Below are 13,768 nucleotides of genomic sequence, written 5' to 3' on the forward strand. Positions count from 1 at the left end.
TGAAAGCACTCAAGAAACAGGAAAGACACATGGAACGTCATAAACCGGGTAATCACACTGAGGAAGGAACGGCTGCAGTAGCACAGTGGGGGTGCCAGGCTGCCCTAAACTGGAGAGGCACACCCCAGAGCTAACCCGTGGCTGATACAGGCAACGGATTTCCTTGACCTTGTGAACCAATGATTTCAGCACATGGAATCAGAAGGCAGAATTAGGTCTTTAATATATTACACTTCAATGTTTGATCATTTAAGCTAAGAAAACCATGCTATCCCCTTTGTTTAAAGCCCAACTCACTTTATAACCTCTCCTAAGAACCATTTGGCTTTAGACCTGATTAAGTGATCACAGGGAGTTTTCCAGGCAATTTATTCCATACTATAACAACCAATTTAACCAACAGCATTCGGGGCTACCTATCAGCCTCAGGGCACTCAGTTATGAGGACTCAGTACCTCAAGACTAAACAATTTTGGGTGCCCTGAAACTTTTTTTCTTAATTTTAAAAGCTGAGGCTCAGACCCAAGGAAGCACTGACCCATCCTGCTGCTAAGCTGGTCCTTCCATGTTACAGCATTGCATTAAGACACCGAAGACCAAGAATCCTGAGGTTCTTGTCAGAGGCCACTTGGGTAACATTTTATCAACTTTAGCAAGTTTACTTCCTTCTTCAGGAAGACAGCAACCCTGTACTCTGCATAAGATAGCGTGTAGTTATTTTAGCTGTCCTAGTGTCTACAAATCCAGGTGGCCTGCCCTTAATCTACCATCCCCCCATCCCTCTGAGCCAGGAGCTACAGAAAGAAGGAAAGAAGACAAAGCAGGGGGATGCAGACAGGAAAGCAGAGCGGACAAATACTCACCAGCGCAAGTAGCAATACATAGCTTCCACATTATAGTACTTGCTGCCCGCAAGGGTGCCCAGCTGGTTGAAGGGCATTCCTGGAAAGAAAGTGAATTCATGCAGTTGAAGGCCACAGTATTCAGCCAACGCTGCCAGGCCCAACCAACGCTGGGCTTATGGGGAAAACAGGTGGGTCTGCAACAACTCTGGTGTCTCAGTCGATTGGCAACTTAACTTTGTTCCTCCGGAAGACTACTGGTCTCTTCTCACTTCCTAGCAACCTGCTTCCCCTGGCTGGCCAGGGGTCACCTGCACTACTGAGGCGTACTTCTTCACCTGCCACTGCGGCTCTTCTGGGGCTGATGGAACTCCGTGAAGCCCCGTTCTCTCCCCTAGCTCAGTGTTTTAGCTCTGAGTTCCTTCCTATGTCCCACATGCAAATCCCCATCTCTATCTACAACGGAATCCCACCCTTTCTCCCACTGCATCTCCTGTGGGGACAGTGGAAGTATGATTTCCTCTTTCTACAGAGACCTCATAAATAGGGAAGTCATTGTCCCCTTCTTCTTTCCTGCCTCCCTCCTTAGATGACATTTCCATTTCTCCTCTCTCTCTACCACCTTCTGAGTGTGTTATAAGGTGAAGAATATACATCCAAGGTGAAGTATGAGAGAGCTGAGGGTGGCGAAAACCTGGAAGAAATGAGTACGCCCACTATCTCAATGGTACTATCTTCCTCTTGAAAAATGATACTGGTTTGGAGGCCCAACTAAGAGGTTCACTTACCAATCTGGGGAGCCACTGACAGGGCTTGGTAGTAAAATCTCTCAGCTAGCTGCTCAGTGTCTACACCTGCTAGTTCATTCTGATAGCGTGCTGTAGGAAAGAGAGGAAGAAGGGGAAAGAGATGAATTCAGAAAACTCTCTCTCCCCCTCATCAAAGGCCCATTCTGAAAAGCCATAACGAGAACCTGGTACAGAGGGACCGAAGCTGTTTAACAGGTTGTGGGTCTCGGACACAGTCCTGACCTGCGTGACCATGGGCAAGGGGCCCAATTCTGTCTTCCTTCAACCCTACCCTTCTTATTTTTATTTATTTATTTTGGTACCGGGGATTAAGCTCAGGGGCACTCAACCACTAAGCCACATCCCCAGCACTATTTTTGTATTTTCTTCAGAGACAAGATCTCACTGAGCTGCTTAGCGCCTTGCCATTACTGAAGCTGGCTTTGAACTCGCAATCCTCTTGTCTCAGCCTCCAGAGCTGCTGGGATTACAGGTATGCATCACCATGCCGAGCCAACCCTTTCTATTTTAAGACAGGGTCTTGCTAAGGCCCATACTGGCCTTGAACTTGAGATCCTCCTGCCTCAGCCTCTGAGTTGCTGAATTACAGGCATACACCACTGCACCCAGCTAAACAGGATCTTCTTGATTTTCTCTTCCCAATGAAAGGGAGCCGCTGCATTTGTTTGCAAAGACCTCTCATATTTGGTCCTAGAATGCAACTGCCAGATTCTACAGGTAAGACACTGCTAACGACACACTGGTCTGCCTAATATGAAAGAGTTCACTCTCTGCACACAATGCCCATTACTTTAGGAGTGGGTTGCAGGAAGGGACAGAAGGAACCTTCATCAATAAAAGATACTCTGCCCAGCAGCTACACACCAGCAGCCTAATGAGGCATACCTGTCTATGAAGTCTAGAGACCCACAGCCCATAAAACAAGAGAGGGCTTTTCCATTCTCAGAAATATGTGTCAGGCAGAGAATGCTCCCTGAGGTCCTGCTTGATTAAATTCCTACTCGTGTAGAAGCCAAAGAAGATAAACAAGAGCATCAAGGGAGAAAGATAACAAGTTAAAAATCTTCTTAACCCACTAGTGAGCACCTTGACATTCTCAGAGCTCAAAGGCCCTTCCCCGTGTCCCATATTCACTGGTCCTCTCTGACCCCCAGGAGGGATCACTATCAATAGACTGGAGGGGAGAAGTTATCAGAGGCCAAACCATTTCTTCTGCTCTTTACTCATGTAAAAGGTGGTACCAAAACTGAAGCAGCCTGGGCCTTTCCCATGGCCCCAAAGAGAGGAAATAAATAAAAGGTTCAGGTTCTTACACAAGTCTCCCAGGTATACCAGACATCGGTGGCATGCCATCTGTGCCCAATCCATCTCCTTCCCTGAGGCTGACACTGGCTTCTTGCATCCTGAAAGACAGAAAGGTTGATTTCTGAGTCCATACCTCTGTCCCCACTTAAGCAGAAACATTCTTCTAAAGTGGATAAAGGAGGAAACTCGAAGACCGGCCTTGGAACCATGTCTTCTGGGCAGAGAAGACATTCATCTAAGATGCAGACAGATACAGAGGTTCACAGGCAGGATTCACCCACAGGACAGGAAGGAACTGAAAGAGGAGGACTAGGTCCTGAACCCAGGACAGTACCCTGGGGGTGCCCCTTCCAGAAAGGAGGAAGAGATGAGGCTCAAGAATCAGGAAGGTTACGGGTGTCTTTTATGGAGCTATCTACATTAAGATAAAAGGCTGGGGTGGAGATGGGAAACTAACTTGCCCAGAAGAATGGCATGTGAGTGAGGCCCAAGCAAATGCTCCTTTCTGCCTGATGAGAGCCCAGAGAGGAAAGGCAGCACGGAGAGTCTTCCCAGAGAGTAGACAAGTGCGCTTGCCCTGCCTGAGGACTAGCGATGGTCACGGCGAAAAGTGCCTGGCTGTCCCCTCTCGCTTCAGCTAAGCAGCCTTGTGATTTTGGTTCAGAGCGCTTGGGCTTTTTGGGTGGCAATTTCCCTACTTTCCAGGTACAGGTTTAAGTGTCTACAGCATTAACTTAATCCCCATGCAACTCCATGAAGTAGTTAATACTCCTGTTTCACAGTGGAGGAAATCAGTCACACAGTTGGGGAGTGACACAGCCAGGACTCAAAACACAGTCTGGCTTCAGAGACCATCCTCTCAGCCATCCCAACTGACAGCCGCTCTGAGGGCTTTGGAGCTCCTATTCTGAAAAGCCCTTCCAAATGTTTTCTGTAGAAATCTCTTAGTTGGCTGAATAAAGAAAACATCAACGAAGAAGAAAACTTAAATGGTTTGGGGAACTCTTTGAAAAAACTTTTGAGGATGTGGACCCAAAAGTCCATGTGGCTTTGGACATCATCTTGGAATAACTTTGTTATTTTACAGTACTGAGGACAGAACCCAGGGCTCGGGCAGCTACACAGCACTGCAGCACCGAGCTACACCCCCACTGTCCAAAAATGTTTTTAAATGCACAAAACACAGACGCTCTGCTTCTGACCAGAGAATGCTATTATGTGGTGGCAAGGACATGACCTCCACCTCTGTCTGTCCTGATGGGGGTGGGGACGTGGTTCAGGGGAGGAAAGGGGACACAATAAGGACAATCAAGGGAAGGAGCTCTACAGGGTAGCTGAACTGAAAAGAAAACTGCCAACTAGAAAAGGTAAAGCAACTGCAGCTGCCAGCACCTCCACTGCAGAAAAGGGATCTGCACTGTCCTGAAAGACGGCCCACAATCTGCCCAACATTTCTAAAGACTTCACTGCCTTCCCCAAGCTTTGGGAAACAATCTCTAAAGTCAAAGAAACAGTGCTGGCGAGATTTACCTGGGAGAGGAAAAGAAATATTATTACTATCCTCTTCCAGACCCATTCTAAATGTTTCTGGTTCCTCCTCATACTGGCCCACAATTCCAAGCTCTCCCCTTCCTTAACATCTTTACCCTATCTCGTAAGACTGGTTAAACCCAGGCTTCTTGAAGCCTGGCTGGGTCACAAGCTCTACAAACTCCAAGGGACAAGGCGGCAAAAAGTGAGGCCCAGGAACCTTCTCCTCAAGTCCACCTTTCCGGCTGCACTGACCTATAAGAGGGTCGGTGACGTGGGTCCAGTCAATGCAGCACTGTAGTTCAAGCTGGTAGTGGGACTGGATATAGAGAAGGAGATGCTGGTAGAAGCCAATACCAGCCACCAGGTGTGTCCTGTAGGCACATTCCAAGGTGCTCCGGCTGTGGATGTGCTAGAGATGGGAAAGGGAAGGGGCTGGCTAAACAATAAGCTCATAGTACCATTCCCCCACTCCCCCACTCCTCCACTCCCCCAACCTGCTTATCTCACTGAGAAAATCAACTTTTTCTTTTTTTAATTGAACCCAGGGGTGCTCTTATCACTGAGCTACATCCCAGCCCCTTTTATTATTTATTTATTTTTTAAAACTTTTTAGTTGTAGACAGACACAATACCTTATTTTTATGTGGTGCTGAGCATCGAACCCAGTGCCTCACACATGCTAGGCAAGCGCTCTGCCACTGAGCCATAACCTCAGCCCCCCTTTTAAATTTTTTTTTTATTTTTATGTTTATTTATTTACTAATTTATTTATTTTTTAATAACTATTTTATTTTTCTTTATGTGGTGCTGAGGATCAAACCAAGGCCTCACACGTGCTAGGCAAGTGCTCTACCACTGAGCTACAACCCCAGCCCCAATTTATTTAAAAAAAAATTTTTTTGTTATTGTAGTTGGACACGATAAATACCTTTATTTTATTTATTTATTTTTATTTTTTGAGATCGGTTCTTCTTACAGCACTGAAGTTACTCTCCAACCATCCTCCTGCCTCAGTCTTCTGAGTTGTTAGGAGGTTACAGGCATGTACCACTGCACCAGCCACAAACTTATCTCCTTGACTCTGGAACCTCATCCACCCGCTCTCTTCTCACGAGTAGCCCCTATGTCTTTGGATCTACCTCTCTGGTCACCCCATCTGGGACAGGCTCCCTTCCTTCTTGAACTTCAGTTACGTCTCGACTCCCTCCCTCCTTTCTGCCATCTTCCCCGTGGCTTCCCTGCCTCCAACCATGGTCTAGGCCCAGGTTCCCAGGTGTCTCTTCCTTAGCTCCCCTCCTCAGTCGAGTTTCTTCCCAAGTTCTAGGGCCCCCTTACCTTTTTGTTGGTCTTGATAAGCTGGATAACTTCATAGTACACCTTTCTCCACAGCAGCTCCTCAGCCTTCCTTCCATAGTCCACTGGATGCAGGAACATAAGCTTGACGCAAAGCTCACGCAGCCTGGGAGTGGTAAGGGTACATGAAAGAGATGGCCCATCCCTTGGTGAGGGACACAGAACTGAGGGCAGGAGCCATGTGCCATTTACCCTCACCGACAAATCTACGTGCTTGACAAGAGATGGATAATCAGAGTCAATGTGATCCAGAACAGCAGCCGTCAAGAAAGTAGTGCACGAGCCCCGAAAAACAGATACAGGAAGCAACAAGGATTTCAACAGTCTTCAGTTCCCCCCTGCACCTCTTTCTGGGCCTTCTTTTTTTTTGGGGGGGGGGGAGAAGAGGAGGTTATCAGGGACTGAACTTGGGGCACTTGACCACTGAGCCACATCCCCAGTCCTATTTTGTATTTTATTTAGAGACAGGGTCTCCTAAGATGCTTAGGCCCTCACTAAGTTGCTGAGGCTGGCTTTGAACTTGTGATCCTCCTGTCCCAGCCTCCTGAGCTACTGGGATTACAGGCACGTGCCTCCGCACCCAGCTTCTCTCTGCCTTCTTGCCCCTCTTTCTCTCTTTGCCTCCATGGCCAACTCCTTCAAATGCTTTTTTTTTTTTTTTTTTTTTTGTGGGACAGGAGTTAATTTGGAATTTAACTCAGAGGTAGGCACCCTACCATCAAACTACATCCCATCCCTTCTTCGTTTTTGAGACAGGGTCTCACTAATCTGGTCAGGCTGGTCTGGAACGTGCAATCCTCCTGGCTCAGCCTCCCAAATCACTGGGATTACAGATATGCACCACCACTCCTAGCTCAACTGCCATTCCGGTGGAGACAGACCAGGAAGCGTTCGGGATTGGTGGTCTCCAACTTACTTGTTCCTCAGGCTAATGTTCTCTGGTTTGAATACTTCTTGATAAGCGGTTTTGTTGCAAAGGATGAGGTCAAGTCGATGCACAGCCTCCACCACAGCCCTGTAGGGAAATGTAGGCAAAGAGCCCAAGTCACATGCATGCATGGTTCCCCTCAGATGCTGACTCTAGAGGGGAGGGAAAATAACATGACTGCAGCTAAGGTCCACACAAAACAAGATGAACACATCCTCCATCTGATACAGCAGCGCCGCCACCAAGGGGCATCTGGAAACCGTCCATGATGAAGGCATTCTAAGTTGTCACAAGGGGTGTGGGGATGTGTGTGCTACTAGCATTTAGTGGGTGCTGACAGGATAGCCCACCACAATAGAGAATTATCCTGTTCAATATGTCAACAGTGTCAAGGTACAGAAACTGTGACGTGGGAAGATCGACTCTCCAGATGGAAAGAATGCAGGCTGTGATGCCAGCAGAAAAGCTTTCGAGTTTGAACCCTGGCCGTGTCTTTGGGCAAAGTATCTAAACGTTTAAAAGTTACAATATCAAAATAGACATAATAGTAGCAGCTACTCAGAGGACTGTTGTAAGGATTAAATGGCAATAATTTATCTGTAGTTTTGTTACATGGTAAGCATTCAATAAAGAATAGTAGAATGAATGGATCATTATTATTATTCAAGGGTTTATTATCCCTGACATAAAACCTCTGATGTAAAAGTCTGCTTTGGAATTGCAGGGTATGGGAAGATAAAGGGGACTCCTGAGCTGCTTAATCATAAGTCCTGATTCTATTGAAAGACTATTTTGCATAGTGGTTGAGTGTAAGCTTGAAAACCAGACTGCCTGGGTTCAAATCCTGACTCCATTTCTTACAAGTTTTCTGGGCCTGAGCAAAATACCCAACTTCCTTATGTCTCAGTTCACTCCACTATAAAATGAGAATATGATCACCGACCTTATGAGGATTAAATTAGCTAATATACAAAGCACTTATGACAGTGCCAGGTACATAGCAAACACAGAGTTAGCTTCTAATCTTCTTGTTGTATAAGGATGAGGGGAAGAGTCAAGACACTACTCTGTCATTACAGAAAAGAAAGCCACAGAAACTACAATGAATGGCCAAGAAGTCCCAGAGGTAGGTGTCAACTCTGGAAGGGTAAAACCCAGAGGACAGCAGGTAGCAGCTGTGAGAACAGGTGAATCAGACACAGCTGTGGACCAGAAAAACAGAGCAACCAAAAAACAAAGGGTGATGATTCCCAGAACAAACTGAAATGTGTTCCCAGCTCAGGGCAAGCAGGCTGGCACTTGGTGGTGGTGGTGGCTTAGGTGGTACACCAACCAATAAAAGCTGCTCTGTACAGGGCCAAGTGACTGCCAGCACCCAGCTGAGTGGGTGGGACAGCAATGAGGCCTTCTTATAGCAGGCAATCTTGAGAGCTTAGCATTTCTCCAAACACCTTCTGGAGATGAGATCAAGAGATGAGAGTCAGGCCCTTCTAGCCAGCCTGGCCCTCAGTGCCAGGGATAGCAGCAGTGAGTGATTTACTGACACCAGCTTAGTCCCCAGGGCAGGGATTTTTTTTTTTTTAAGAGGTAGTGCTTACTATATTGCCCAGGGTAGCCTTGAATGCCTCAGCTCAAAAGACCCTCCTGCCCCAGTCTCCTGAGTAACTAGGCAACAGGTGCAGGCCACTATACCCAGCAACGCAGGGTTTTTAACATCAGTGCCACAGTCAGATCTAACAGGAGTGTATGCATTTTTCTTTTGGGTGCTGATGACTGAGCCCGGGGCTTGTAGCTAGACAGCTACAACTCTGGCCCAAGTGCATTTTTATAGATAGCCTCCAGAACTCTCCTTACATCCTAATCTAAAAAAGGTTAATAATCACTACTCTGGGGGCTGGGGTTGTGGCTCGGTGGTGCAGCACTCGCCTTGCACACATGAGGCACCAGGTTTGATCCTCAGCACCACATAAAGTAAATAAATTAGTAAAACAAAGATGATGTGTTTCTGTTCAATTAAAAAAAATTAGAAATAATAATCACTACTCTGGAAAATTCTTATCACAAATGTATAAATTTGAGAGGGCTCAGCACTTTTTCCCCATCAGATCATAAGGTCTTTTACTAAACTATAATCTTGGTTTTTTTTTTTTTTTTTTTGGGGGGGGGTTACTGGAGATTGAACCTAGGGAACTTTACCGCTAAACTACATCCTCAATCCTTTTTTATTTTGAGACAGGATCTCTCTAAGTTGCTGAGGTTAGCCTTGAACTTAGAATCCTCCTGCGTCTATTTCTAAAGTCACAGTCACGGGGATTACAGGTATGCACCACCACGCCCAGCTACTGTTGTCTCCTTCACTATTATAATCCCAAGCCTTGCACGGTGTTAAAAAGAAAATATGTTTTTAAAATAAATAACTCATTAACTAGCCTAATAAATTAATTGGTGCTTATGTCCCTTCCAGCAACACTTCTGCTTCTTTTTCTTCTGTCACTCATAAAATACTTCAGAATTTCCTATCTGTAAAGAGCTAGGTGTGGGAGTTTCCCAAACTTACTGAAACCCAGTGATAGGTCCATAGTTTAACCACACAAATAATTTAGGAAGAGAAATTGGACCTCCCTCCCAGTTCCTTCCACCAACCACCACTGTTATAACAAATAAATATAAAAACAGACTGGCTTCCTGAAATGTTTACCCTACTCAAAGCCAACACTGCACAATTAGACAATTAGAGGCACAGATACCCATGTGCACACATGTAAGCCACACATGCAAATACACTAGTTTAAGTCAGTGCTGTGAAGGTCAGGGTTTGAGAAAGAACTAGATGGGAGAAAAATTAGAATGGCTGGAGCCATCCCCCAAAGCTGGAGAGAAGGAAGGAATTTGCAGACACTGCCTACGCTCTGACAGGCAGCAGTGACACTCAGCAGCATGATGAGGCCCACGTGCCACCCCTAGCCAACTCCTCACCAGCTTGGGGACTGCTTGGGACAGCCCACAGTGGGTGCCCAGGGGCTGCTGGATTGGATCACTCTTCTATTTTTGGAATGGCCTATACTCCCCTCTGCTTTCTGGCTTACAAGGACAGAGCAGACCCGGATGCCTACTCAGGGAGGAAAAGACAACACATCCTCTTGACTCTTTCACTGCCAAGATGGGGCCCAGGGCTCTGAGGGTAGTCTTTTCAGGCAAACATTTCTGTTCAACAGAGATGGGGCCAAATGAAAATCCCAAACCCTACTTCCTACTACAAAGCAAAAAAACTCAGTTTGGTTTCTATGCTTCTTCCTATTATGATCCAATTCCAGGGCCCATGTTCCAGTTGACCTAAACAAAAATTCTTCCAGCCAAATTGGGAAGACCTCATACTGCCCGGTTCCCAGCAGAGGCCTGAAGAGCTGAATGTGTGACTTGAGGAGTAGGGAAGGCACTGTGGAAATTAGAAACCAGGAAGGGAAGTTGCCTGGTAAAGGATTGTATTCATGAGTCCTTAAATGGGCTTCCATGTCCTAAGAACAAGCTGCACCCAAAGTCCTTCATGACCCTTCCAAACCAACACAGCTACTCTTTCATTATTTCTTCTCATACAGACTCCCCCAAATTAGAGATTAATGGGACTTCAGAGTGCATCCAATCCAAATCTCTCCTTTTAAGGAAGAGGAAACTGAGGCCCAAGGTCATGCAGCAAGAGCAGAGCAAGGACTTGAACCTGTTTCTGCGGATTCCTGCCTAGGTCTCTGACCTGTAAATCCTAGAGGGCTCTAAGCACCGTTCCCCTTCCGGGTTTTTCTCCATCTGTGACCCCCCCCCCACCCAGCCAACCCTTCCTGTCCCCCATTCCCACCTTATTGCCATCCCAACTCTGCAAAGCTCCTTGCCCACCCCAAGCTCACTGGGGAAGGGCTGACTCCACGTGCTTTCCTCCAAAACTCCCACCCACCCAATTCCTCCACCGGCTTCATCCCAGGGTTAGGAGACCCCGCCCCCGACTCCGTCCAAAATTGCACTCTCCTCCCCCGCCCGCGTCCGAGCCCGCACCCGGCCCCGCCTGCGCGGGAGGCCCCGCCCCTCGTCGTCCCCCACTTCCCCCAGCAGCTGCACTCACGCCCCGGCCCCGCTCACCGGTAAAGCCGCTTAGTGTGGAGGACCTTTGCTTCAGGCTCGCTGCTTTCCCCTGTAGGGGGGCCTTGGCTCATGGTGCCCGGGTCCGGGGGCGGCTCCCGGTCACAGGCCCCCGCCACCCACCAGTGCCTCCACCACTGCCGTCTCCGGCCTTAGCCGCAGCCGCCACCGCCGCCGGCCCTGCTCGGCCGCCATCGCTGTGAGGCGGCTGCCCGCGACAGCTCCTCCTCCGCCCGCCAAATCTCGCGATAGCAGCTCTATTGCTGCGGGCCAGTGGCCTGCTGCTCCCAAATCTCGCGGAAATCGTTTTCCCTCCCGGGAAGTTACCAGAACTCACTCTGGGCAGCATGGCCTCTTTCCGGCTTCTCCCAGCTCTTGAGAAAAACTTTATTGGCAAAGCTGCCGGAGGAGAGACAACGAAGCCAGTGAGGCGGCTGAAGCTGAGCTGGATCTGGGGAGGTGGACTCCCAGCTGGGAGAGTGACTGCTGTGTCCAGCAGGGGTCATTAATCCATCCTTGGGCCTCTTAACCCCTCCCCATTTGAGCCTCCTTCCTATTACTGATTACAATGATTCCAACCCCCTTCCCCCAGTGACATGGACAAAATTAGGTGTTTGTGAAAGTTTCCTTGGAGAGGCCGAGCATCATGTAGAGCTAAGGCTTTGGAAGATATGGCTATTGTAGAAGCACCTGGACCTTTCATCGTCCCCTGCCAAAGATTCCCAGCTTGCAAGTCCTCTCACTAATCCAGCAAACATTCATTGAACACCTGCTGTCTTCCAACAGCGTGCTGGGTTCTGGGCACACAGATGAGCTAGCTAGACCCTGTCCCCGCCCTCACAAAGCTCCAATGACCTCAGGGATAAGATGACATAGACATGAGGAGTCAGCCCGGCCAGGTGGTACACACCTGTAATCCCAGCGATTCAGGAGGCTGAGGCAGGAGTATAGCAAATTCGAGGCCAGCCTCAGCAATTTAGAAGACCCTGTCTCAAGTGACCCACGCCTGTAATCCCAACGGTTTGGGAGTCTGAGGCAGAAGTTCAAAGCCAGCCTCAACAACTTAGCAAGACAAGACCCTGTCTCTAAATAAAATACCAAAAAAAAAAAAAAAAAAAAAGGCTAGGGATGTAACTCAGTGATTAAGTACCCCTGAGTTCAATACCTGATACCCCCCCCCAAAAAAAAAAGAGAGAGAAAGAGAAAGAATTAGAAGCCATTTCCTTATATTTCTGCCCCTACTCCCCATCCTCTCATTAGAAAGATCAACTCTCAGCTCCATATGTACCTCAGTAGAAGAGCATTTGCCTAATATGAGAGGCCCTGAATTCACAAAAAATGAAAGATCATCTCCTATCTAACTTGAATACCTATTGCTTTTTAACCCTTAAGCCTAAGCCAAGAAGCAAGGTGTTTGGGGGCCTATGTACACATTATAATGGGAATATAAATCCCTATTCTACCGTTATACCCCTGGCTGCAGGCACTAATGCTTTCCATTCCTGAAACTGCCTTAAGTCTCTCCCACCTACTGGCCTTTCACTTGTGCTTCTTCTGCCTGGAACAGTTGTATACTCTGATTTCTCACTGGGTTTAGCTCAAATGTTACTTTATCAAAGACGTTTTCCTGGGGCTGGGGATGTGGCTCAAGTGGTAGCGCGCTCGCCTGGCATGCATGCGGCCCGGGTTCGATCCTCAGCACCACATACAAACAAAGATGTTGTGTCCCCCGAGAACTGAAAGATAAATATTAAAAGATTCTCTCTCTCTCTCTTTAAAAAAAAAAAAAGACGTTTTCCCCATAGACATAGTCTTACTGATTTAGTTGTGAGGCTGGCCTCAAACTTGCGTTCCTTCTGCCTCGCCTCCAGGATCACTTGGGATTACACACATGCACTACAATGCCTGGCTGGGCCTTCTTTATTATCTGTTACCCCAATAGAAGATAAGGTCAAGGGCAGAGACTTTGACTGTCATCTTCTTCTCCTCTGTGGCTGTGCGTAGAATAGTACATAGCTAATAATAGTTGCTTAATGAACATCTGTTGAATGAATAAATGTGCAGATTGTTTTCTAGGTATCCTGCTCCAAGCATGCTTTGGTGTATGAATTCATTCTCCCCACACACACGCACACATACACCTCCTGCTTTCCTGAGCTGGGAGCTCTTACACCTCTGCCCCAGATGTTTAGAACACACACTTACTTCTATGCCCAGCTGTACCCCCATTTTCAGAAAGGATGACGTCTTCCGCTAATGCCTTTTCTGTCGGCAGATTTAGCTGGGCGTGTCCTGCCCCTTTAATCTGGGCCCCACCTGCTCTGGTCAGACAGGTTTGGAGACACAGGTAAAGGGAGGAGAGACAGAAATACTTGCAGAGCCAGCAGAGAGCTGGGCAGCTCTTTCCCGGATGCTGGGGACCCTCCGTCTCTCCCAGATGAAAAGTAAGAGGGTGTTATGGATCCAATGGGCAAGGGCAAGAGGGTTCCTGAGGAGGTGAGGGAAGGGATTTAGCCTTATCCAGAAACAGTGAGATGGTGGGCGGTACGGAAAGGAGAAAGACAGGAAAGCAACATGGGACACAGCCATGTTCAGACCTAAACATTAGAATGGATAAACCGAGGCCACGTGGATCAGCGAGGGGGGCTAGCAAGGAGTTTGGAAATTGACCAACACCTAGGTTGGAGATGAAAGGACCCAGTGCCCTGCTACTGCCACTTCTCAGGCCAGATTTGTCAGCAAGTCACTGGTATCAGGTATCAGGAGGGTTCCGGGCAGGGATCTGCAGGGAGAAGGGGAGGTGGGATGGTGGAGGGGCAGCCTCTCCGTTTGGGGGAAGATCCTTGGTGGGAAAGAAGCTCTTGCAAAGT

General features: G+C 47.8%; 1 protein-coding gene across 2 annotated transcripts in view; it reads right to left on the minus strand.

Annotated features, from left to right (window-relative positions):
• The window catches only part of SMG5 (SMG5 nonsense mediated mRNA decay factor), a 28,938-nt gene extending 17,803 nt beyond the window's left edge, over positions 1–11,135 (minus strand). Inside the window, exons 1-7 of one of the 2 annotated variants that reach the window (XM_081305848.1) lie at positions 10,899–11,135; positions 6,759–6,857; positions 5,825–5,948; positions 4,742–4,898; positions 2,965–3,054; positions 1,631–1,720; positions 864–942 (exon numbers count right to left, since the gene is read on the minus strand). In XM_081305848.1, the coding sequence (XP_081161974.1) occupies positions 864–942; positions 1,631–1,720; positions 2,965–3,054; positions 4,742–4,898; positions 5,825–5,948; positions 6,759–6,857; positions 10,899–10,972 (713 nt within the window). In that variant the 5' untranslated portion in view covers positions 10,973–11,135. Of the gene's footprint in view, positions 1–863; positions 943–1,630; positions 1,721–2,964; positions 3,055–4,741; positions 4,899–5,824; positions 5,949–6,758; positions 6,858–10,620; positions 10,640–10,898 lie in introns of those variants that run through there. The other variant, XM_081305849.1, reaches the window with a different exon arrangement.
• Positions 11,136–13,768: the final 2,633 nt, after the last annotated feature.

The sequence above is a fragment of the Spermophilus citellus genome, assembly GCF_964194105.1.
Source record: "Spermophilus citellus genome assembly, chromosome: 9".
In the NCBI taxonomy this organism is placed as follows: Eukaryota; Metazoa; Chordata; class Mammalia; order Rodentia; family Sciuridae; genus Spermophilus; species Spermophilus citellus.